This window comes from Varanus komodoensis, unplaced genomic scaffold (genome assembly GCF_004798865.1).
Source record: "Varanus komodoensis strain SLA01 unplaced genomic scaffold, ASM479886v1 scaffold13_1, whole genome shotgun sequence".
Classification (NCBI taxonomy): domain Eukaryota; kingdom Metazoa; phylum Chordata; class Lepidosauria; order Squamata; family Varanidae; genus Varanus; species Varanus komodoensis.
This window is the reverse complement of record NW_025335408.1, coordinates 3,691,868-3,714,558: the sequence shown is the minus strand read 5'-3', so window position 1 is coordinate 3,714,558 and position 22,691 is coordinate 3,691,868. Positions and strand designations below refer to the sequence as shown.

General features: G+C 39.3%; 1 protein-coding gene across 2 annotated transcripts in view; it reads right to left on the bottom strand.

The window, feature by feature from the left end:
* Positions 1–5,106: 5,106 nt before the first annotated feature.
* SCAF11 (SR-related CTD associated factor 11) overlaps positions 5,107–22,691 on the bottom strand; it is a 34,814-nt gene continuing 17,229 nt past the window's right edge. The window contains exons 8-15 of one of the 2 annotated variants that reach the window (XM_044422897.1): positions 20,046–20,149; positions 18,842–18,928; positions 17,593–17,699; positions 12,984–15,959; positions 11,142–11,485; positions 10,061–10,279; positions 9,066–9,185; positions 5,107–8,509 (exon numbers count right to left, since the gene is read on the bottom strand). In XM_044422897.1, the coding sequence (XP_044278832.1) occupies positions 8,381–8,509; positions 9,066–9,185; positions 10,061–10,279; positions 11,142–11,485; positions 12,984–15,959; positions 17,593–17,699; positions 18,842–18,928; positions 20,046–20,149 (4,086 nt within the window). In that variant the 3' untranslated portion in view covers positions 5,107–8,380. The remainder of the gene's footprint in view (positions 8,510–9,065; positions 9,186–10,060; positions 10,280–11,141; positions 11,486–12,983; positions 15,960–17,592; positions 17,700–18,841; positions 18,929–20,045; positions 20,150–22,691) is intronic. The other variant, XM_044422899.1, reaches the window with a different exon arrangement.

Below are 22,691 nucleotides of genomic sequence, written 5' to 3'. Positions count from 1 at the left end.
CTCCCAGATATACCTGTGTATGTGACCACCAAGTTTACCAGGTTGTTTCTTCCACAGCTATGCTCAGCATCCTTGCCTCTCCTGTGTCACCCTGTAACTCCTTGCATTGCTATTAGCAGTCCCGATACAGATGATGATGGATTCAGTGATGCCTGCAGCCTGGACCACTAAATCCAAAATATATCTTCCAATAGGTATATTCCAGTGCATTTATTCCTGTTACCACTGTGCACCCCCTAGCAGCAAATGAATCTTTGCTGAAACCCTTTTCAACTAATCTAGTTTTTCCGTGCTCAGACCTAAAGAACATGGATTACTTCCAGAATTAAGGATGCAAATTTTATTTTCACTATCCCAGACTGGGACTATATTATTGCTGAGGCATCACCAAGCAGGCACTCTCAGCCCCACTGAATTGTGAAGACCATTTAGCTGGACATGATGGAGCATATGAACTACTCAGCTGCAGGTAGCCATCCACAAGGCCTGTATGTCAAGTACAGAAAGAAAGTTTCAAGGGGTTTGGGAAATAAATCAAATGGGATGGAGAAGATCTGCCTGAGCCCTGACAAGTTGAGGGCTCTGCCCACTTTGAAGCTAAGAAGTCAGTAGAGGGACTAAAAGTGGACTGGTGCAGAAGTGCTTCATATGGTCCTCTCTTGCCTCAGACTGGACCAAGCTCCTTAAAGCTTCAAGTACCTTGGAAGGCAGGATGAAATTAAGGAGGTGGTGCCCTATGGGAGTGGGTATTTCCAGGCTTCATGTAACGCTGTCCCATTGCACGGAGGGGTATTAAAAATAGATAGTCTCCGAAACCGATCACTGCTTTTGGTTAAGGAAGAAAAGTGGAAGGTCTTGATCACATGTTGAATTAGTGTGTCTGGTGTATGCGACACCTCCTAGGCTGAACCGGATCGATTTCCGACAGCAAAGGGGATAAAAAATGAAGCAGGCAGGAGTGCAATCCGACACAGGAGGAAAGAGAACAAGACTTGCAACTCTCACATTCCCTCAGCCTGAATAATAAGTCAGTTACCCTTCCATAGAAATGTATTTGTTTATTTATTAGATTTTTATCCTGCTTTTTTTGAAGCAGCTTACATCATTCTCCTCATCCTGCTCAATTCCTATACCCACAACAACAACCCTGTAAGGTAGGTTGGGCTGAGAGTCTATGACTGCCCCAAAATCACCCAGTTTGCTCCAGCAGGGCTGAGCAGGGATTAGAGCCCAGGTTGCCAAGAGTCCCAGTCCCACACACCACACTGGCTCTCAAAATATCATAAAAGTAGTGAGAAAATTAAAATTATAGAATGAATAAAGATTAAATGCTGTACATCTAAGGAAAGAGTAGACTGGAATGAGTTGACATTTGGCATGCAAGAATTGTTGATCTAGTGTAGGAATTCCCAGCATGCCCCAGAACAGCTTGCTAGAGCATGCTGGGAGTTTTAGGCCCTTTTTTTGGTCTAAACGTGCTTCAGATTCAATGAAAGCAGAACTTGTTAAGCAATCCAACAAAACACAGAAAAGGTTATTTGCAGAACCCCAAACTGGCAGGAAATGGGGGGAAATATTCAGGATCGTTTCCAATTAGAACATTAAGCATTAACAACAATTCAAAACAGAGCAACTCAGGTACATGGAAAATAATAGGGGAAGAAAAGCATTGCTTTAAAACAGACCTACAAACAAGTGAAAAGAGTGTTGTCATACAGACAGTATAAAGAGAGAAGTGTGTAGAAAAGTTATATACTAGACTGAAGGTTACTGCGGCAGGTAAGATTGCTCTTATCAAGAAAGAAGGGCTACACAGCATGGGGAAATGTGAAAAGCAGAGCAGGGAACGTTCATCTTGGGTCTGAAAAAATACAAGCAGAATGTCAAAGGCAGCAGTATGACTGAGTTTATTGAGTATTTCTGCAGCACGCTCAGGAGACCAACACATCATCAGTGTTGATATGGGCAGCTCAATACATGTGCAGTAACATTGCTCAGCTGAACAGTTCAGCTGTGACAAAGGTAGTGATTCTTACCTAACATATTTTCACAATGGAAAGGATGCTTTCCCATTAATAAAAGTGCCCAGGACCTTCAGTCTTGAACCGACCAGCATCTCTTTCACAGTATTTTTCATGAAAGATCCATCAGTATAATAGCAAACATGCTTACCTGTTGAAGTCAATTTAAAAATTTGATCAAATACTAGATTTCCATTATTTTCAAATACAGGAAATAGTTACCATGCATCAACTCCCATCCTAGCTAACCTAATCATACTAAAAATAAAAATTGTTCTGTTTATACTTTGTGCTTGTGTGGGGGTATACAAAAAGAACTAATTCTTTATTTATTTATTAACACATTTTTATGCCGCCCCATTCGCCGAAGCCTCAGGGCGGCTTACAACAATAATGCAGAATAGACTGCAGAGTCTTTCACAGATGGTTCTCCACTTGCATTTTTATAAATCTAGCTTTAGGCACCATCATTTACCAAAGATTACATAGGGTAGATATAATGCCTCAACAGTTACCATACTGAAACTCAGGCAGGGAAATTCCTTTTGTTTTTAACTTTGAACTGTACTGGAAACCTTCATGTGATAACCAGAGTGAAGATGGTTGTGAAGCATTATCTGAAGTGTTTTTATTGCTGCACATAAATACAAAGTACTCTTAGGACATTCTGAGTTTGACAAACCATCTCTGCACCCATAAAAATCTAAATATTGTTGACTGGGCAATGCTATACATGTGGTAGTGTGAAAAAAGATAGGGAAATGTGTTAAGGAGACTGAAGCAGCTGCCTGATACCAGGTCAGCTCACTGGTCCATTTTGCTCAGAAACTTACCCAAGCTTCCACAATCTAGCAACCTCCAGAAGTGTGAAGTTAGAACTTTGTGCCTAGCCAGCATTGCTGAGCAGGGATGATGCGAATGGCAGCCTAGACATATCTGGAGGACACCAAGTTGGAGAAAGGTGATCTACACTGATAGGCCATGACTGTCTAAGGATTCAGACAAGAAGCTAGCCCAGCTTCACCTCAAGACAGGCAATGTGTGGCCCTCCAGGTTTTAGGACTCCAGCTTCTATAATCTCTCAGTATTGGCTGTGCTGGCTAGGGCTGACAGGGATTGTAGCCCAAAGCACTGGGAAGAGCAAATGCTTCTCATTCTTGCCCTAACTGGAGATTCCAAATCTGCTGTGCCACTGTTGCTTGCTGCCCTCCCTCGGGATTTTTCTTTTTTAAAAAAGGAGCTGCTCTTTGGAATCAACAGTTGCACACTTGCTTCTCTACAGCTTTAGATTACTGCCCAAGCTGGTAACACCCAGTGGACTGTGATTGCTTCATCACCACATTGCTGAACTTGCTAGTGCATGCTTAGTCAAATATGTGTACCTGCACAGTGCTGGAGTCTGTGTGTGTATGGGGCGGGGGGATGACTTGGCCAAGATGCTCTGGGGCTCCACCTCTTTCTCACCACGACTATCAATTCACTTGCCCTCTCCCTTCCAACCTAACTGCTCAAGAGAGCACAAGCCAAGTGGAGAATGCTGCTCTGTCTCCACGCTCCTGTTACTGCTTGTATGCTCAGAGAAGGTAAGGGAGCAGGCAAACCCAGCAAAGACTCTGGGAGCCAACCCTGGCACCTCTGCTTGGATGTGAGCCTTGGCGAGTGCCTAACGATCCCAACCACTCTACTTGCAAGTGTACCAGTATTCCTTATCACTCATCTAAGGATAGGCTCAGTGTGACAAGACAAAGGCTTGGATGGACACTGTTAGTTGCACAATTACTATTCAAATCACTAGGCTTAAGCCACCAGAGACTTATCTCACTTGCTTCAACTGCACTTCAGCTCAAGTAACTCAGTTACATTCCAACCCTAAGTTGGACCTCCTTTCTTGAGGAGGTGTAAAGTATCTAGTTAAATGAAAATTTTAGTGAGCCTCCAAATGTAAAATGCAAGCAATAAAGCAGCAAAACCTCTTAATGAATCTCAGGTGGATGGATGGAAAACAAATATTCCCTTTATCCTGCAAAAAGCACACACAGAGAAAAGCCTTAAGCCAAAAGAGAAGTAGTTCTGACCATTTCGAGATATTGCCACTTAACCAAATTCTGAAGGACATGTGCCACTGCAACCCCCATTCCCCAAACTGTGCGAAACCTGCTTCCAGAGTAAAGGAAGGTGTATCAGTGGCTCAACTGCAGCTGCAACATCCTATAGAATCTGAAGATTCTGGTCAGCAGAAGCCAGGGGCGTAATAAAATTGCAGCAGAACCTCCTAAAGTTCCTGAGGCTGCTGATTCACCAGTTGGTGAAGAGATGGATCCTTACTTCCTGCAAACAACTATTACAGTTGTAAGAAACGTGGAACAAACCAAACTAGGCCAGAGAATGGCTCCTGTTCCTACTGTCCAGCTTTACTATGGTAATACTTCCATTACCAACAAAGCAAGCATGTCTACTTTTGTGGAATATACCATAAAACCAACCTGATGGATTTAGACAGAAAGAAATGCTGCAATGACTTGGACTTACTTTAGAGTTCCCAAAAAGGGGCATCTTCCTTACCCTGGAAACTAGCAAGGGTGAGTTGCTTAAACTGTGTGGAACACTGTCAAAACTCTCAGCTTGAAATCAGGTGTCAATATTGTTTGAACAGTTTAGTGAGTGGTGGCTTTCCATCAATAGCATTGCATTGCATACCCTCTTAAATTTATTTTAGTGGCACCACCTATAGCAGTTCTTTTCTTAGCTGCCACCACCTGCCCCTCTGCCCCCCAAAACTCTTAATGCTCTGGAAATGCCAGTGTCTAAGGCACTCTGAGAGGAAAATGGCAACCATTAAGAGGCATTCCACTGCCATAAATGACAGCACTAGAATATAGTGAAGAGTTAAGGCCAGTGGTAGTCCTCCATACAGTTTTCCCATCTACTGCAGAACGATTTCTGACTTTCAGCCCCTGTTGCAGCCAGTTAATTGCCTGTGAATGGAGTAAGCATTCCTAAATCCAGAATTCCTGTCTCCAATAGCCAGAGATGGACAGCAATACAAAAGTTAATTGTTTTATTAAAGAGACAGATTCCTTCCAGCTTAGTCAAAAGAATTTATTAGAAAATATTCTGAACTACATAAAACTCTTTAGAATATTGTTTCAGTAGACTTTATTCCAGCCTTATGCTACAGACACCATAGCCTGGAGTTAGATCAGCCACTGTGCTCTTGACTTTTTTTTTTTGTATTTTTTAAATTATGACATATTCAAGCCACATGCACATTGAAAGACTGGAAGGAGTGCTCGGTATACCAATATCCTCCCTCACAATCACAATTTAAAGAAGCTCCAATTCATCAATTTCCTCACAGCAATTTAGATCTTTTGAGTTGATGTTTTCTATAGCATTACTGAAATGGTTGGAAAATGACAAAATGAAGCACTTAGCAAATTTCATTTGATAGTGCAGGAATACAGAAGTGGCTTTTGCTAGCAGATCCTATGCATCTTTACTCCAGAAGTCCTCCTGAATTAAATCACTTGGACTTACTCCCATGTCAATGTGCATAGGATTGCAGCCTTGCAACAGTAAATGCCCACATATTTAAGAGTACGTATGTCCTTGTGTATTCACGTTACAGGAAATCTTGATTTTCTCAGGAAGACAGAGTAGATTGGCCCAATCCAGTTATGCATACATCACACGGTGGGTGATCAGCATGGAAGATGGGCAATTCAGTATTGACATGATGATGGGGAGGGCCAGATGCCATCAGTTTGACCAGGACAAGTGACTGGACCCTTCTTGTAGCATCAACATTCTGATGAGACACGTTCCATTCTGAATCCAGCAAAGGATGGTGCCCATCCCTGCATACAGTGCATAAGCCAACAGGAGAGGAGCATATCCTATTCTGCTCAGTGTGCCTACATGCTAAGACAATGGATTTCTGAACTCCTCATGTGAAAGGGCTGCATATTTTGGCATGAAATTTAAAAATATTTATGTAATATAGGCTGACTGCATACTAGCCAATACTTCGCATTAGGGTAGGAACTAATAAAAGTTTGCCATAAAAATCTGCCATAGTCACAATGCAGGAACAGAGGGAAAGGGGGTATATTAATTCTTCATGAAATTACTCCTTGGAAAAGATTTCCTGATAGGAGCATAATGAATGCTCAACTGTGGCTTGGCATGGACGCTTTCTGATCTCTTAACCACTGTGAAGAATAAGTTATGCCTCAGGAGCTCTACTTCCTTTCCTCCTCTTTGAATTCATCCCTTCCTTCCTTGTCAGCACTTACTATGACTATTGCTCTCTCAGCACCAAACTGAACTGGAATCAAAGTGAGACACTGTAGTCAGATACAGGTCTCACACTCAGATTTAAAGCATATTATGATCCATGTCCACCCTGGCAAAGATAGCTTAGCCATAATTAGTAGAAAAAAGGAAAAGTGAAGAGCCTTCAGGTCTGAGGGGCAAGATAGTAAGAAGCAGATGCCAAGTTTCACAAAGATGAAGAAATGTTACATCTACACTGATTCTGTACAGAGTAAAGGTATCCAACACCCCAAAATTCAACTTCAATAGTTGGGAGAATGTATTAAGTATAAATACATATGGTGTGATTAAACAAAATTGGCATTGCAATTTCTACATTTTTTTCCCTCAAGTGCCAGCCAGATTTGGCTAAAAATAGGTTGAAATATCATTAAAATTTCTACTAGTCTAACACAAACTTTTTTTCAGAAGTCTAAAACATAGTGTTTGACTGTAAAAAAAAGCATCCACACTAAAAAGACTTCATAAGATAAATATTATCTTTAGTTACACACAAAATACAGCCAAGCAGTTCATTGTCTGCGAAGTAATCAAGTGGATTAACTATTTTGACATTGCTGTATTCCATATTTCTTAAGTTATCATCAGCCTTGGCCTTCTGTGGAGCCTGCCACAAGTGGGACTGCACTCAGGAACACATGGCTAAACGGTTGTTCTTATCTGTTTAAACATGCAACTAACCTGTATACCAAGCACGGTACACATCATAGTTACTGCAATGAATCACTGGGAAGATTAATCACATTGTAACAGCACTTTTTCCAAATCAAGGCCTTTTTATTCCCTTAGTTCTCCATAACTTCCACAGGGACCTAATGATGACTTTCTATGCCCTGGAAGTCCAAATAAGACACTGCAAGTAAACTGTGGTATGTATGATTTCCTGCCTAGCAGCCATACTAGCTTCACTGCATTCCATTATATAATACTTAGGATCACTCAGATACAAGGTTCTGTATAAAACTCTGCCTCATGCATTTATACTAGTGTGAGGACATAATGGCATGAGCTTGGCAATCTATTATGCAGCCTTCATCATGATAGAATCCATATCACACATTATTCTGCTTTTATATCACATGGCTCGGCCATACAGCTGCTTACATTGGACCAAAACTGGTAATGCTATGCCACACCTTATATGGCTATTGCTTACACAATTCACATGTTATACAGAGCAAATGTTTTATCTCAAGGTGTGGGAAAATAAAAATAAAGTGTACCCAATTGAACAATGCCAGACAAAATTTAAGCTAGGCAATTAATACCTGAATAAAAAAATCAAGCACAGGAAACCTTTCAAACTCACAGTATACTCCAAAGGTCATTTCCCCAAAGTAGGTTGAACACTAAGCACTAGTTTTGGTTGCCTGCACCATGCCTTTCAGAACTAAACTTGTTTTTAATCTAACTCCTCAAAACAAGGATTGAAAAGCCACAAAACAAGCAGCAGCATAACCTTTATTTGGTGTTCCACTAGAAATACTACACTCATGATTTCAGGAAAGAAAAATTACTTTTGCAGAGTTATTGTTTTGTTTGAAGAGTTGTTCTGCTCAGACAATGTGCTTTTAAAACACATATTTTAACCCTGAAAATTGAGGCAAAACAATTTTGCTATAATAGGAAGGGAAGTAGGAGGACCACCAAAGAAAAATTTGCCCTGAATCTTTTCCCTGACTGATTTACATACATTGTACATATCTGTCCAAATCACTGTATTCTGACAAACAGTTCTATACACTACTGTTTGAACCAAAATCCTGTACATGTGGCATTCAACACAATTGTATATTACTAGTGAGAGGGCACGCTCCTTTATTCTTTTTAGTTTCTCTTTACATATCCTTTTGCAAAAGGATAAAGAAGTTGCAGCATTAATCTATATTTATTTATAACAAAACATTATACACTATATTGAAAAATAATTTTATCAAAATCAGATTTCAACCACTATTTTTAGTTAATAGTCCATGTCAAAATTGCACTTTGCAGACATCTTGATGGCATTTTTCAGTCTACACTTATTTCCTTTCCATAGAAATAGGCTCTTCTGGATTTTTCTTCCGTGAATGTTTATATTTGTCCACATAAGCTTTTACCAAATTTGCCACTTTTGCGGAATTCACTTCCCCACTCTTGCTATGACAAACCTAAACAAAAATGTAAAAGGGTAACCATTAAAGAATTATTTCAGTCAAACTATTCTAAAAATCAGATAAAAACAGAAATATACTTGTGCAGAACCCAAACATACAATGCAAATGACCCTCAGAAGTATCTGGTCCGGAATAAGTTTCACCGTGCTTATCTAGCTCCTTAAGGAAATGAGTGTAATGGTCATTAGATAATGATGTGTAGTGCTGTAGAAGCAGGGTGGTTATGAAGGTTTCGGCATGAAGGTGGAAAGAAAATGCAGGAAATACACCTTAAGATGGAAACAGCTCAAATTTGCACACACTCTCCAGTCTAATAGCAGCTAAGAATTCTTTAAAGGCACAATCCTTTGCAAGTTTAGACAGGAAGATGTAAAACTCCTGGCCTGGCAAGCTAGGCTTAGGATTGTGCCCTAAGTGGCTTAAAAAGCTACAGCTGCTTCTTTCATGACTGATAAAAAAACCCTCCTGTGCAAAGCATTTTACAGAACATTCACTGCTAAGAGAATCCAGATCGCTAATTATTTTCAGAAGTTAATTGAATATCAATTACCTTATCTACTGCTTTTCTTACAATCTCTTTATATTCTTCTTTAGTAATGTCTTTATTTTGATAGAAAGGCTTAATAGCTAGCTTCACTTCTTGTGCGGCTTTTTCCTGAATTAACAATTTCTGGAAAATTAAAATGTGCATGTTATTTAGGAGGTCACACATACCAACCTTTTCTTGAAATCACTGAAATAAGCATAAAAACAAATAGATAAATTTACTGAAATCCACACCGACAATACAACAGCGTATTCTATTCACACAAGGACTGGCCCTGTGTGGCCTATTTCATCTGTGGGGAGTTTCGTGTTGTGCCGAGCATCACCAGACACCTGACTTGCCATGGCTTGTGGTATCATGTGAACCCAGGCAGCAAGTATTGTTTGATGGCTGGAAAACTCTCAGAAAACTCTAAAACAGGCCATGGATTGCCTGAGTCCTCTCATCCTCAAATAACCCCTCCCATTTGGGCCTGCAAAGCATGACAAGCTGCAGTAAGCCAGGAACCCACAGATGCCATGCAAAAAAATCATCCTAGGATGATCCAGCACAGGATGACTGCTCCCTATGAGTAAATCAAGTCCCAGCAGACCATTGTGGCATGTGAATAAAGCCATCAACTGATAAATGACTGCACTAAAATCGCAGTACCAGCTGCCTCCAAGCAACCTGACAAGAAATCTTATAACATGTGAGTCCTTTGTTCTTCTTTTAGGCAGCTAAGATTTAATAGAGGTATGTATGAGCAGATGGGTTAATAGCTCACAGGCTTCTTTGGAACATACTTCTAGAAATACAGAATTTTTCATATCGAGTTAGATATTGGCTAAGTCAACACAATAGTTGCCTGAAATTCTATGATTTCTTAGGAAATTTAAGTGGAGACATGCAGAGAAGCTGATAGATAGTGACAGTCTCTCCATGTCTGGGGCAAATAAGGTTCACTCTCCCTTTTAACACCCTAGAGTTATGCAAACTGCTTTTGGCTTTGAACTTGCCTGGTCTTTCTTGGAGCTATCCGCGCTGGCTTCCACTGTTACACTTACTTTGCTTTCAGCCAATTTTACAGCAGCATTAGAGGATTTGATGTTACTTGATGATGTTGCATTACCAGAACTTGGTCCCTGAAATGTTTCCATGCTTCCCAGAGTTGCTGCTGGAGCAGGCAAGAGTGTCGAACTCATGTTGTTGGCAACATGAGAAGTACTAGGAATGGCCTGTTTTAAAAAGTTATCATAAATGTGCATGTTAGTAATTGCACACAAAACTACTGCCTAGCATTTTTATCAACTATCCAAAATACACTAAGTACTTGGGGGCATCTAATGTGAAAGCACTTCCTATAGTTTTTAAGTGGAAAGAACTCTGTCACAGGTTGCCCCAACATGGGATTAACCTATTCTGGAAGATGGAAAAGGAGAGCAGCCCAGGAATAGTTCCTGCCTAATGGGCGAACAGAATTTTTGTGCAGAGCTGCGTTATCATACAGAACCCATTCAGCATGACCAATTTGTCAGTGAACATGCAGGCTCAGGTATTTTTAAAAAATATTTTTACAAGTATGTGAAGGGAAAAAAGAGACAGTTTGCAGAAGTGATGACAGAGAGACCTGAGCTTACTTGCTCTGTGAATGGAAAAAAATCAACTTTGCACCAGCTACGTCAGGACATAGCTCACCAGGTGTGAAGAAGAGGGACAGCAGTGATAGGGCACTGCTGTCCATAAAAACACTATAATAATGTGAGGAGGAAGAGGATAGTAACAGGCCAGAGACTTGCCTACACAGGAACAGAAGGAGCAGGGATTTGTAGCTGATGGAGATCCTCCAACCTGCTTTTACATCTTCTCAGCTCCTGTATTCAACAATAATTTCTTGGGCTCAAAATTCTTTACTTCTAAAGGCATACCTTTTGCACTGAGCTCTAGTTGTTGGAACTCAGGGTTCCAGCAAAAACAAAGTAGACCTCAGAAGCCTGAAGTCTTTCTTTCCTGGTCATTGTTTTAGGAAAACTTAAGATGGTTGCTTGACTTACAGTTGCTTCTAAAACACAGTACATATTTTACAACTAAACGGTATACCTGCAATGGTTTTCCATCCAACTGGGGAGCAACATAGTTAATCTGCTGGGATGGTGGCGGAGGTGGTGGAGGTGGTGGTGGTCCCTGAGACACATTGGTTGAAGCCGCTACCTGGACGAGAGGCACTCCTGTATGAAGATGCATGGGCACTGGTGGAGGAAGGTTAAATGGATTGTGTTGTATGTTCATAATTGGAGCAGGAACACCCATTGGATATGGAAAGATACTCATTGGCTGATGTTGTGTATTTACAGGTGTCATTACATTCATCTGAGGCTGCAGCACATTTATTGGTAGTTGAGAACTATCACCTTGTTGATTGGCTTGGTCTTTGAAATTTGGATCTATCAGATGGGAGAACATTTAAGAGTGTAAGTCAATAAAGCATTATAAAAACCATCCAAAGGACACATTGTTCATACATGCTATGAAGTATCAACTTTTAAATCCAGGCCTCGATTTCCTTTTCCCCACAATTGTATTAAAGTTACTAGTCACTTAGAAAGACATCTGATTTGTTAGTTATTATGTCATTCATAGTTTTTCTCAGATGGGATGGCAAATATATATGCTTGTGCGTGTGTGTGTATAAATAAAACCAATGGTAGCAGGAACAAAGCATCGGTTAGCTAACAGAACTTTTTGCTTACAAATGCTTTCAATATGCATAGCAAAGCTAACTGTATTTGCCTGAAAACAGAGGAGCAGTCCAAAGTAAACACACAACTAAATTCTCAAACACAACTATGGCTTTTGATCCTTTATTGAATCACCCCTTCTTCATACATAGCCATGAAGACTATGGATTGTGGAGCGGTTCTTTTACTTTATATGGCTTTGACTTCCTGAATCTTAAATAGAGGACAAAAGTGTGGCACTATGAAGTTTGCTTATTTTTTCATTGTTATTTATCATACACTGTACAAGTTTATGAAATGAAGTGATTTCAATTAAGGTATCTGTTAACAGAATCAGGGTGCTAATCCCACACCTACAGACCTCCTTGCCAGTTTTTCTAGAAGGATTTGGTCACAGAAGTGGCTCTGAGGAGGAAGAGTCAGCAAAAATCAGTTTCTATTCCATTTTCAAAAGATAGACGTGTCCTTTTCTTGAGTGGAATACTACTACTCACAGAATACTAAAGAATGAAGTTAAAAATAAATTGTTAAAATGCTGGGACAATAAAAAGTCTTCATCTGGCACTGAAAAGAATAAAAGGTAGGAGCTGGGTGCACCTCTTTGCGGAGCTCATTCCGTAACTGGGGTACAACAACCGAAAAGGCCCTACTCCTGGTAGCCACCAACCTCACTTCCTTTGGAAGGGGCACCTGGAAAAGAACCCCTAAACATGACCGCAGGGTCTGGGTAGGTACATATAGAATGAGGTGACCTGTCAGATAACCTGATGTCAAGCCATTTAGGGCTTTGCATGTTAGTACCAGCACTTTGAATTCACTTCAAGACTTGCTTTGCATTGACTGAATCCCAAATCTGTTAGAATCAGCCTGATTCAGTTTGGCATTCATATAAATCTTATGCATAACCTTAGTTTAAGCAACTATATAATCCATGTATAGCGTATATAATAACCTCATTATATTATGAAGTCAATTTCTGAAGAGATGCATTAAAGAACACAAAAATCCAAATCTTAATGAACACTTGACATGGAGTATGCATTAATAGGGGAAGTGAACAGGAAATTAAGCTACTTAAGTTGAAGGGTTTCACAGAAATCAAGGTTAGCCAGAGATGTCTGGTCTTCACAGAACTTCAAAAAATAAAATGGGCATTTCTGTCCACCCTCCCCTAAAACAGTAAATTAATATTTGAAGAAAATACCTTGCTCAGGCACTACTTCTTCTTGTTTTGCCCATGAAGACTGTGGGCTGGAAGAATTTCTTCCTCTCCTTGAATAATAATTCTGTACATCCGCTGGTAAAGTCTTTCTTACAGCCCAGCTTGATGCAGATGTCCATCCCGACCTATCAGCGGGTGTATCAAAAGAGATGTCTTGTTCCGCCTTACGTTTGTATGGCTGATGGTCTGGAAATCTGGAACTGTCATTTCCAGAGCTATTTGCATTCCCTGAATGGGGCTTCCTAGCTTGCCAGCGATTTTCAGCCTGGTCTCCATACATAAAGCCGCCTCTGCCACGGCCGCCTCTGCCACGGCCACCTCTGCCACGATTTGAATTCCAACCAGATCCAAAGTTTCTATTCCAAGGAGTCCCTGAATTATTGTGCCTATTTTCTTCCCACTGTTGACTTTTAAAATTGTCTCTTTCTCTGTTCCTCATTTCTGGAACTGAATTTATCCTTTCCATTACCCAGTCTGGATAATCTTTCCTATACTGCTCAGAAGAATATTGTTTGTCATTATCTTTGTTTGCACTGTCCCTCTCTTTTTTCATACTCTCTGTCAGCTTCTCCTGCTCATTTCTTTTATATCTATCATTTCCTCTGGGACTTCTCCAGTTGTCATTTGTCCACCGGTCTTTCCATCTTGGAGGTGAATAGCCATCCCTCTCATTTCTAGGAAATGAAGGGCCTTTACTTCTTGGCCTGGATCTGGACCTAGATCTCGATCTTGATCGAGACTGTGACCATCTCCTCCTCCTACTCTCTCTTTCATGATCTCTTCTTAACCCATCTTTATCACTATCTCTATCCCTGCTTTGAGATCTACATTTGTGTCTTGGAGAAGAATCTTTAGCTCGTGTCCGAGAAGATTTCCTTCCTTCTCTCAGAGGATCCCTCTTAGGAGAACTGGATGGAGATCTCTTCCCATCTTTGAGAAGATCCCTTTTAGGGGAAACAGATGGAGATCTCCTACCTTCTCTCAGGGGTTCTCTTTTAGGGGAACTGGATGGAGACCTCTTTCCTTCTGTTGCAGGATGACTGCTTTCATCATCTCTTTTTGGAGAACCAGATGGAGATCTCTGCCTTTCAGCCACAGAATCTCTTTTTGGAGACTGTGACAGAGATCTTTGCCTTTCTTTGGAAGTATCCCTTCTGGGAGACCGAGGCATCCTGCCTTCAACCACAATCTCCCTTTTGGGAGATGGAGATTGAGATCTTTTCCCCTCTCTTTTGGATGGAGACCAAGTTGTCGATGGAGAATGAAATCTTGATCTTCTAGTTCGGGTCTTTTTGTCTTTTTTATGTTCTGAGGAACCATCTGTTTCTTCTTTCTTGTCAGGACTTGAAAAGGATATAGAATTTTCAGTATGATGTGCTAAAGAGTTTGCCTCTTGCACTACACTATCACTCACTATTGGCTGATCTATCAGAAATTCATTCTGGTCACTACTAAATGAGTCACATTCCATAGCTACTATCTCATTGTCATCTTTGCTCAAATATGTACTATCTTGAGTATCTATCTTGGATGATGTACCACTTCCAGATTCCTCTCTAGCCCCTTCTAAAGATTGATTACATTTATCTTCTGATATAACATTTATTAATAAATCAGTACCTTTTAGATTTTCATTATCTGCATGGATATTTGCTTCTTTTTCAGTTTTAGTATCTTCTATCTCTAATGACACTGGAAGCTCCTGCAAATTGTCTGTGGTATTATCTAATGGCTCCTTGACTACTGTGTCAAATTCTATTCCTTCTTGCAATTCATTCTCAGAAGAATGACTAAACAATGGCTCCTCTGGCATTTCATCATTAGGACTCTCCGAAATCTCACCTATTGCCAATGATTCTGTTCCCTTTAGTAATTCATTTCTAGAACCAGACACTGGCTCATCTGCTATTACCACAGTTCTTTGTTCCTCCAGGAACACATCTCCAGGATCAGAGAATGGCTTGTCTGCTATTGCCGTGGATTCTGTTCCTTCAAGCAATTCAGTTCCAGGAACAGAGTCATCTGATATTGACATGTGCTCTGATTTCTCCAGCAATTTGTCTCCTGGACTATCCAAAGGGCTATCTTTTATTGCCACAGGTTCCACTTTCACTGGCAATTCATTAGTAGGACTATCTAATTCTTGAGGCTGATGTGCAAGTGCTATTATATTGTCAGACAATTTTTCTCTAGAAACATGTAAAGGTTGATCCACTTCTTCAACTGGATTTTTATTGTATGGCTTATTTTCAAACACAGTGCCACCTTTTACTTCACATTTTTCAGTGCCTCCCTCCAAAGTGAGCAAAGGAGGATCCTGAACATATGAAGCAGCATCTTCCTCTAGGGTGAGCAAAGGAGGATCTTCAAAACAGGAACTATTGTCTAAGATGTCTGAAGTATCTTGCTCTTCAGCGGGATCTCTTATAGGTTCTTCCTTACATTCAACAGAGTCCTTGGAGTTTTCCAAGCCATTAGCAGACTGAGTTTCCTCATCATTTTTGTGACTAAAGCCAGAGGTGCTATTTTCACTGTCTGGTAAATTGCTTTTATCTAGTAGCAGAGTTATTTTGGTTTCATCTGATTCATCAGCATCTACTAGATCACCGGATGTCTTTCCATACCGTCCAGAACTTCTGAGTTTCTTTTTAACTAAAGGTTCCTGTTGCTTAGCTCCTCTTTTACCCTTCCGTTTTGGAGGTAATTTCTCAGATTCTGTACAAGAAGCACTCACAAATGAGCTACCATCACCACTAGCATCACATCCAGAACTACTTGTTTTTGGTAAACTCTGTGATTGACTTGGTGTTTCTGTTTTAGCATTCCTGGCAGATCTTCGCCTAGGAGTAGTATCTGAAACTTTCCTTCTTGTTCCTCTTGTGCCAGCTGTACCGGAAGTCTGTTTTTTTTCTTCTCCTTCCTGGACATAGGTAACAATATGTCCCTTTTTTGAAGTTCCTAATATTAAAAAAAAAGTAATATATTGTGGTATGGTAAACACATTTTTCCATTAGAAATGCTCACAATGATAGAACACTTCTTTATTCTGGGGCTATTTCTACATTACCATGGGTCAACAGTTTTATACACATTTATTTAGCAGTTTACTCTTTCAAAAAAAGATGCTCAGGTCAAAATTTTGAACAAAATTTAGATGGCTTAGCTGCTGTTCACTGTTTTCTAAGCCCTGGAATTAACAGAAACAGAGACCAACCCTTATACATCCTCAGGGTCTGCCTGCAAAGATTATGCAAAAGTTTAAGCACTAACAGCTACTCCTATATGATGCCTGCAGAAGTTCATACCAATGTGAAGACATCTAGGGTGAAGTCACCAGTTTGCCCAACACCGAGGAATGACTAGCTGGGATCTGATTTCTAGTCCCTGCTTGGCCATGGAGCCAACTGGGTGACTTTAGGACAGTCACAAATTCTAAGCCCAGCTTATCTCACAGGGTTGTTGTGGGGTAAGTTTGAGAGCAGGATGAAGAGAATGATGTAAGCCACTTTGAGTTCTTTGTAAGAAAAAAGTGGAATATACAACTAATAAATAAATAATTGCATGTTTATACAATTCATGCTCAAAGAGGGATCCATTTTCTTATGAATCTGCTCATGTTTCCCTTATGGCTCCATGTGGCTACATTTCTAACCTCTCTTATTCATCAAGTCTAGCTCAAGAAATACTTTTTTCATGAAGAAAAAGTGTCACTTTTTTATTAACCATTCCAAAATCTCAAGAAACACTTTTTTCATAAATGAGCAAGTCCTCATCCCAAAAGGAATCAAAGCCCAAATAAGAACAAAAACATTTATCCTTATTAACATTATGACAACATAATGACTGCCTTTCTGTCTATTTCTATTTCATAGAATCTTCATTAACAGGAAAAAGATGAAGTATTTAGAAAGGATCATTTTATAGATTGAAGAAGTGATTATATGGAAGAACTGATACTGTAATTAAACAGCAGCCATTCCCTGTGTCTATGGTCTATATACCACTGCCATTAACCAGCCTACAGTGTGCCAATACGCAACTATGTTATTATGATTACAAAACAGGATATAAGTCCTGAGTAAAATTGTTTTGAAACAAACAATTTCTAATTCATGATTCCGTCTCAGTAAGTCCATAAGATAAACATAAATCTTTATGTTTGGGCACTTACTTAAAGGAAGCTCTACTTAAAGGGTTCATGTTACCCAAGTCTGTATCTACCAATTTGTTCAGCTGTGTAGTCTACACAAATGTTCAGAGTTATGTATATTTAGCATTGTTCACACCTAGCTTATCTGATTTTTTAAAATTTTACATTATGTGGCAAGGAGCAAAAATAAGAGAACTGGGACCAAACTTCAACTCTGCATATACTATCCTAACTGCTCCACATTCCATTATGTTAAAACTCTCATATCTAAACATTTCTGAAAGTTACTTTAATGTTTTACACCAATATACAAAATAAAGTCTTACAATATATAATTATTTTGGTTTTTCTATTTTAATTCTGTAGTTTTTAACAGAAAAAAATTAACAGTTTAAACATTGCTTTATATAAACTATAAATAAACTTACAAAAAAAATTTACCAAAGTTTTCCAAAGGTGTAGTACTTATTGAAAAGACAGCTCCCACCATAACAGTGGAAACCAGAAGACAGGCTGTCATTTCTGTTTCACAGGGCATGGAGGGAATTCTGTAAAATTAATTCACACATAAAAATCAGAGTTACACAAAGAATTCCATAGGAAAAAAAAAAGTCATGCATTGCTGCACACACACACATTCCTTCTGTTTAATACTGACAGTGAGATAGGACTGCCTTAATGACTTAAGGATTAACCTGACCAAACTCTTTTTGGCTCAGAGGACTTGGACTAATATGCCTGAAGTAGAGCTGGGGAAAAGGAAATAATTTTAGTTTCCCAGATTTAAAAAATACCTCTTTGCTTTTGTTTGTCTAGATTATAATACTTTCTTCTCACAAATACTTGATCCTCCCAAAATTAGGTTTATGCATGATGTCTACCAGAAAAAAAAACCAGATAGACAGACACCTATATTCAGCTCTGGCTATAAAAACTAAGACATTCCCAAGACAAAACAAAAACCCCTTTAAATATGCCAGTCAGGGTTATATTTACCTCATGAACATGACTGCCATGGTAAACCAAGGGTATGTACTTGCTTTAATGGGGTTTTGCTTTGTGCACTCCCCATCCCTTCTCTGCTTGTCCTGCAGCCAAGGAGAAGTCTAATCACAGTTTTTATGCTGTCTGGATCCACAATTGTGGTTTGTTTCAATAAGCCAGTTTCAGAAACTTTACTTGGTATTCAGTGTTTGGCCTACTTAGAGGAGATCCACAGAAATGAATAGGACTTAAGGCTATATTAACAGTGGATACAGCCCCAAGGGTTGAAGTTGGCTGATTTGAGATTAACTATGTTAGAGATAAACACACTTTTTTGCTCAAGATACAATAATCAACATTTAACCAGAAGGAACCACATCCAAACTCCTTCTCCCTGCAAAACAGAAGGAGAGGAGATGGTGTACCATTCAGCATAAAAACTTGCTACAGCTCTTACCTATTTGTGGATGTTGCATTAACTCATTGTTTAGCATACTAACATGGCCAAAATACTTTTGTATAGCAAAGGACATTTTGTGCACAGTCATACATAAATCAAAGTTAATTAAGAACAGTAAAGGTAAATTTAAACATTGGTTGATTGTTTTTAGATATTGTGACTACAAAGCATAGTTTCCTTGCTGGCTCAAAACATTTATCACTTTTTGCTTTTTTAAAAAGGTCCTAAATCAGGCGGTTGTTTTACCTTGTCACTCTAGCTAGTACAGAACATGACAGCTCCAGTTCTCTTCTCTTGTGTCCAATAATTGTGTCAATTTTGCTGTTCTCTATACTGGAATATAATTTTTAAATATAATTGAATATAATTTTAAGCCCTTCATTTTATATACATATTTTGAAAGGCTAAAAACTAAATATAAAAATGCAACAACATATACTTTCAGGATGAAAGAATACTTAGCATTCAGAGCACTTTATATTATGTTCTCAGTGAGTCTCATTAGTCCTGTATGGGGAGCTGGTATGGATCTTCCTACAGCAGAGATAGTGGTCTCACTTGGACACAAAACTAAACCATAGTTTAGCGCTGTGAAAATGATCAGCAGTGAGCCTCTGGCTTGTGTGGTCACCCCACCTCCCTCAATTATCTGTTCTTTTAAAGTACTAAGCTAGCTGGTAAAGAAGTTCTTCTTGCTGAAGAGTTCTTGGGTTTGAAGAACTTGCTTGTGTGTCATGATGCCCCAGAGCTACCCATTTCTTATCAGTTCATCTAGAATACGCAGGTGTAACATATTCTGCCTTGTGCTATAGTGCAATTTACCTAGATTCAGACGACACAGCAAGCTACAGTTAATCTGAAATGGAAGCTCCCAATGTTCTCCATGCAGTTCCGCTATAGGGGGAGAGGGTAGTCCATGAGCCATTATGTCTAAACATAGCTACTGGCTTGCTTAGGCCACCTAAAGAGTTTATAGCAGAGGTGAAATTTGAACTAAACAATTCCTGACTCTCAATTCACACATCAATAATGTGCTATGTTACACAAGTAAGAGTTTTTAAAAGAACAGATATAAAAACCATTGTATTTCCAAATGCATAAAAGTGTTCTAGAGTATTTCCAAGGATGTAAGTGCAGATTAGGATCCAACTGCAACATTCTTTTTGCAGTAGATCAATGCTAGTCTTCCCCAACCTGGTGCCATCTGTTTGTGGGACTGCAAATCCATTAATCCTCCAACTAGCACGCTGTGGGAAGGAGTGCTGCTGGGAGTTGTAGTCCATGCTTTAGGAGAACACCAGGTTGGGAAAGGTATCCTACTGCATGATGCATTGTTGTCTGTCTGCAACCAAATGAATAAATCAACTTTTACCATTTCACCAAAAATGGAGCCATATTAACATTTACAGATCTACAGTACAACAGTCAGTATAAACAGATTCATACTAACCACTCATTTTGATGGTTTGGCAATTGTCCAGGGAAACTACTATTAGGAGAAAATCTACCACAGAAGTTACTTCTGAGTCTGTTTGAGCAAGTCTGCCTTCTGGGCTATAAAATAAAAATTTACATTTAATACAACACTACAGCTGATATCTGCAAAAAGAAAGAGGAATTCTAGATTTAAGAACATTAAATGAAAAGCTGATTTGACTATTTTCTGGTCACAGAAGTGTAAAACAGCCCTGACAGTCATATAGTCTCTGCCCTGAGATGCAGACCTCCATATTCATATAATGTATTTTACTTACTGGGATCAAGATTTGCTTTATTGCTACGTCTAATAACTGAGATGGGTGACAGGAATGCAGGCCAGCAGGGAAAAAGCATAGCTCAGGGACAAAGCCTATCTTTGGCATGCTGAGGTCCAAAGTTCAATCTCTAACTAAAATGCATCATTTAACATGGGAAAGATCTTTGCCTAAGACTCTGGAGAACCCCTGCCAGTCAGAATATACGTATTGGGATAATGAATATTATTATGGATTTCCTATCTAGTTGTAAACCCAGTTTTTAAAAACTCAGTTTAAGACTCATAGTAAGAAAACATACAATTAAAAATAAAAAGTGGCAGTATTTTGAAAAACAATCACACACATCAATACCAAGATGTACTTCTGCTCCCCATAACCAGGATGCCAAATTTTAACAAGCTTTCTGTACATTGTGTTCCAGTTCTCAGCTTCAATCTCATTCCATTCAAACAGTTGTGTTATATGCCAGACATTAATGATTGATTATCTATATAAAAGAGTGTGAACATTTTCAGTCTATAACGACCTAATGTTCACAGCAGTTACCAAAACAGCTAATAACGGATTTTTAGAAAAAGCTAAAAATAACTGATGTTGTTTGTGTCCTTCTACCATTGCAAAGCTTGACTGATTAGCAAAAGAACCATAATTGGTAGAGATGAACGTCCTTTCAGTTGATTTTTTTAAAGAGAGAGCGAATCTATGGACAACTGTACAGGCATTATGTTACTGGACAACAGTTGTGTTAATGGAAGCCAAAATGCAGCATGCTGCTACATCCTAAAGTTGTATTCATTTGGCTTTTAAGGGCACAGTCTTATAGAGATGAGTATAAGGCACCAGACTCTTCACGTTCTTTTCTCCTTCTGCTCTAGATGGCTGTTTTCAGCTGTCTACTAACAGTATTTTAGAAAGGCAGGGAAAGAGGCTGGGTAGCTTAAAAGTCAAATGAGTACACCGTTAGAACAGATTTGCATTATTGAACTCAACTGTGTGTATGTTAGGAGAATTGTGGACCAAAACCAGAGATGTTATTAGGGAAGAATGCAAAAAGGCAATTCCTGTAGCAACAAAAAAGATGACAGGCAGATGACAGAAAAAATACAATTGCTAAGGACAGGTGAGAATCAAGAGCAAAAGGTGACAAAAATAGGGTCAGAATCCTGAATGAAACTTCTCAGCAACTATCATATAGAGACAAAAAGAACTATTACAATGATAGGAACAAAGTAACAGAAGAGAACACTAGAGACCTTTTCCAGAAGTTCCAAGAATTCAAAGAAAAATTCAAGTCAAGATTAGGAATGCTGAAAGACAAACGGGGGGCACACTATCTCACCAAAAGAAAGTAAAGAGAAGGTGGAAAAATATACAGAACTATATAAAAGGGATGAAAGACTCCTTCAAAGAAGAATCCCATGAGGAAAAGCCTGGAATATTAGAAACTGAAGCGCAAGCTGCTCTGTAAGTACTTGGAAGGAATAAAGTACCTGGAGTAGAAAGGATACCAACAGAGCTATTTCAAGCTGTCAAAGCTGAATTTGGACTGAATCGGTCCAAAACCTAGCAAGAATATGTTATTTATTTATTTATTTATTTATTTATTTATTAAAACATTTTTATGCCGCCCCATTCGCCGAAGCCTTGGGGCGGCTTACAACAATAAATTAAAATAACATTTTAAAATATATACATTAAAATACAAATATATGATATAAAACATACAATATAAAACAAGCCGCCCTGGCCAGATAAAATTCAATAATATTAACATTTAAAATACTGCTTAAATAAAAAGGTCTTCGCCTGGCGCCGAAAAACAAATAATGACGGCACCAGGCGGACCTCTCTGGGGAGCGCCTTCCATAACTTAGGCACCACCGCTGAGAAAGCCCTCCTCCGAGTAACCACCCTCCTAACTTCTTCCATGGAGGGCTCCCAGAGAAGGGCCTCTCCCGCCAATCTCAGGGGGCGGCTGGGCATATATGGATGTAAGTGCTCCTTCAGGTAACCAGGACCCAAGCCGTTTAGGGCTTTATAGTCAACAAATACGGAAAACAAAACAATGGCTCACAGACTGGAAACATGCAATGTACATTCCAGGGAGGATAGGAAAAAGGAGATAAAAAGTGGGCAGCAACTGCAGAACCATTGTACTAATTTTCCATGCAAGCAAATTGATGCTTAGGGTGTTGCAAGATAGATTATTATTCTCTATTGAGAGAGAAATGCCTCACATTCAAGCTGAATTCTGGGGGGGAAAGATGCACTTGTGATCATATTGCTTATATAGGTTGGCATATAGGCATATATAGAACCACATAATTTCAAAAGATCAG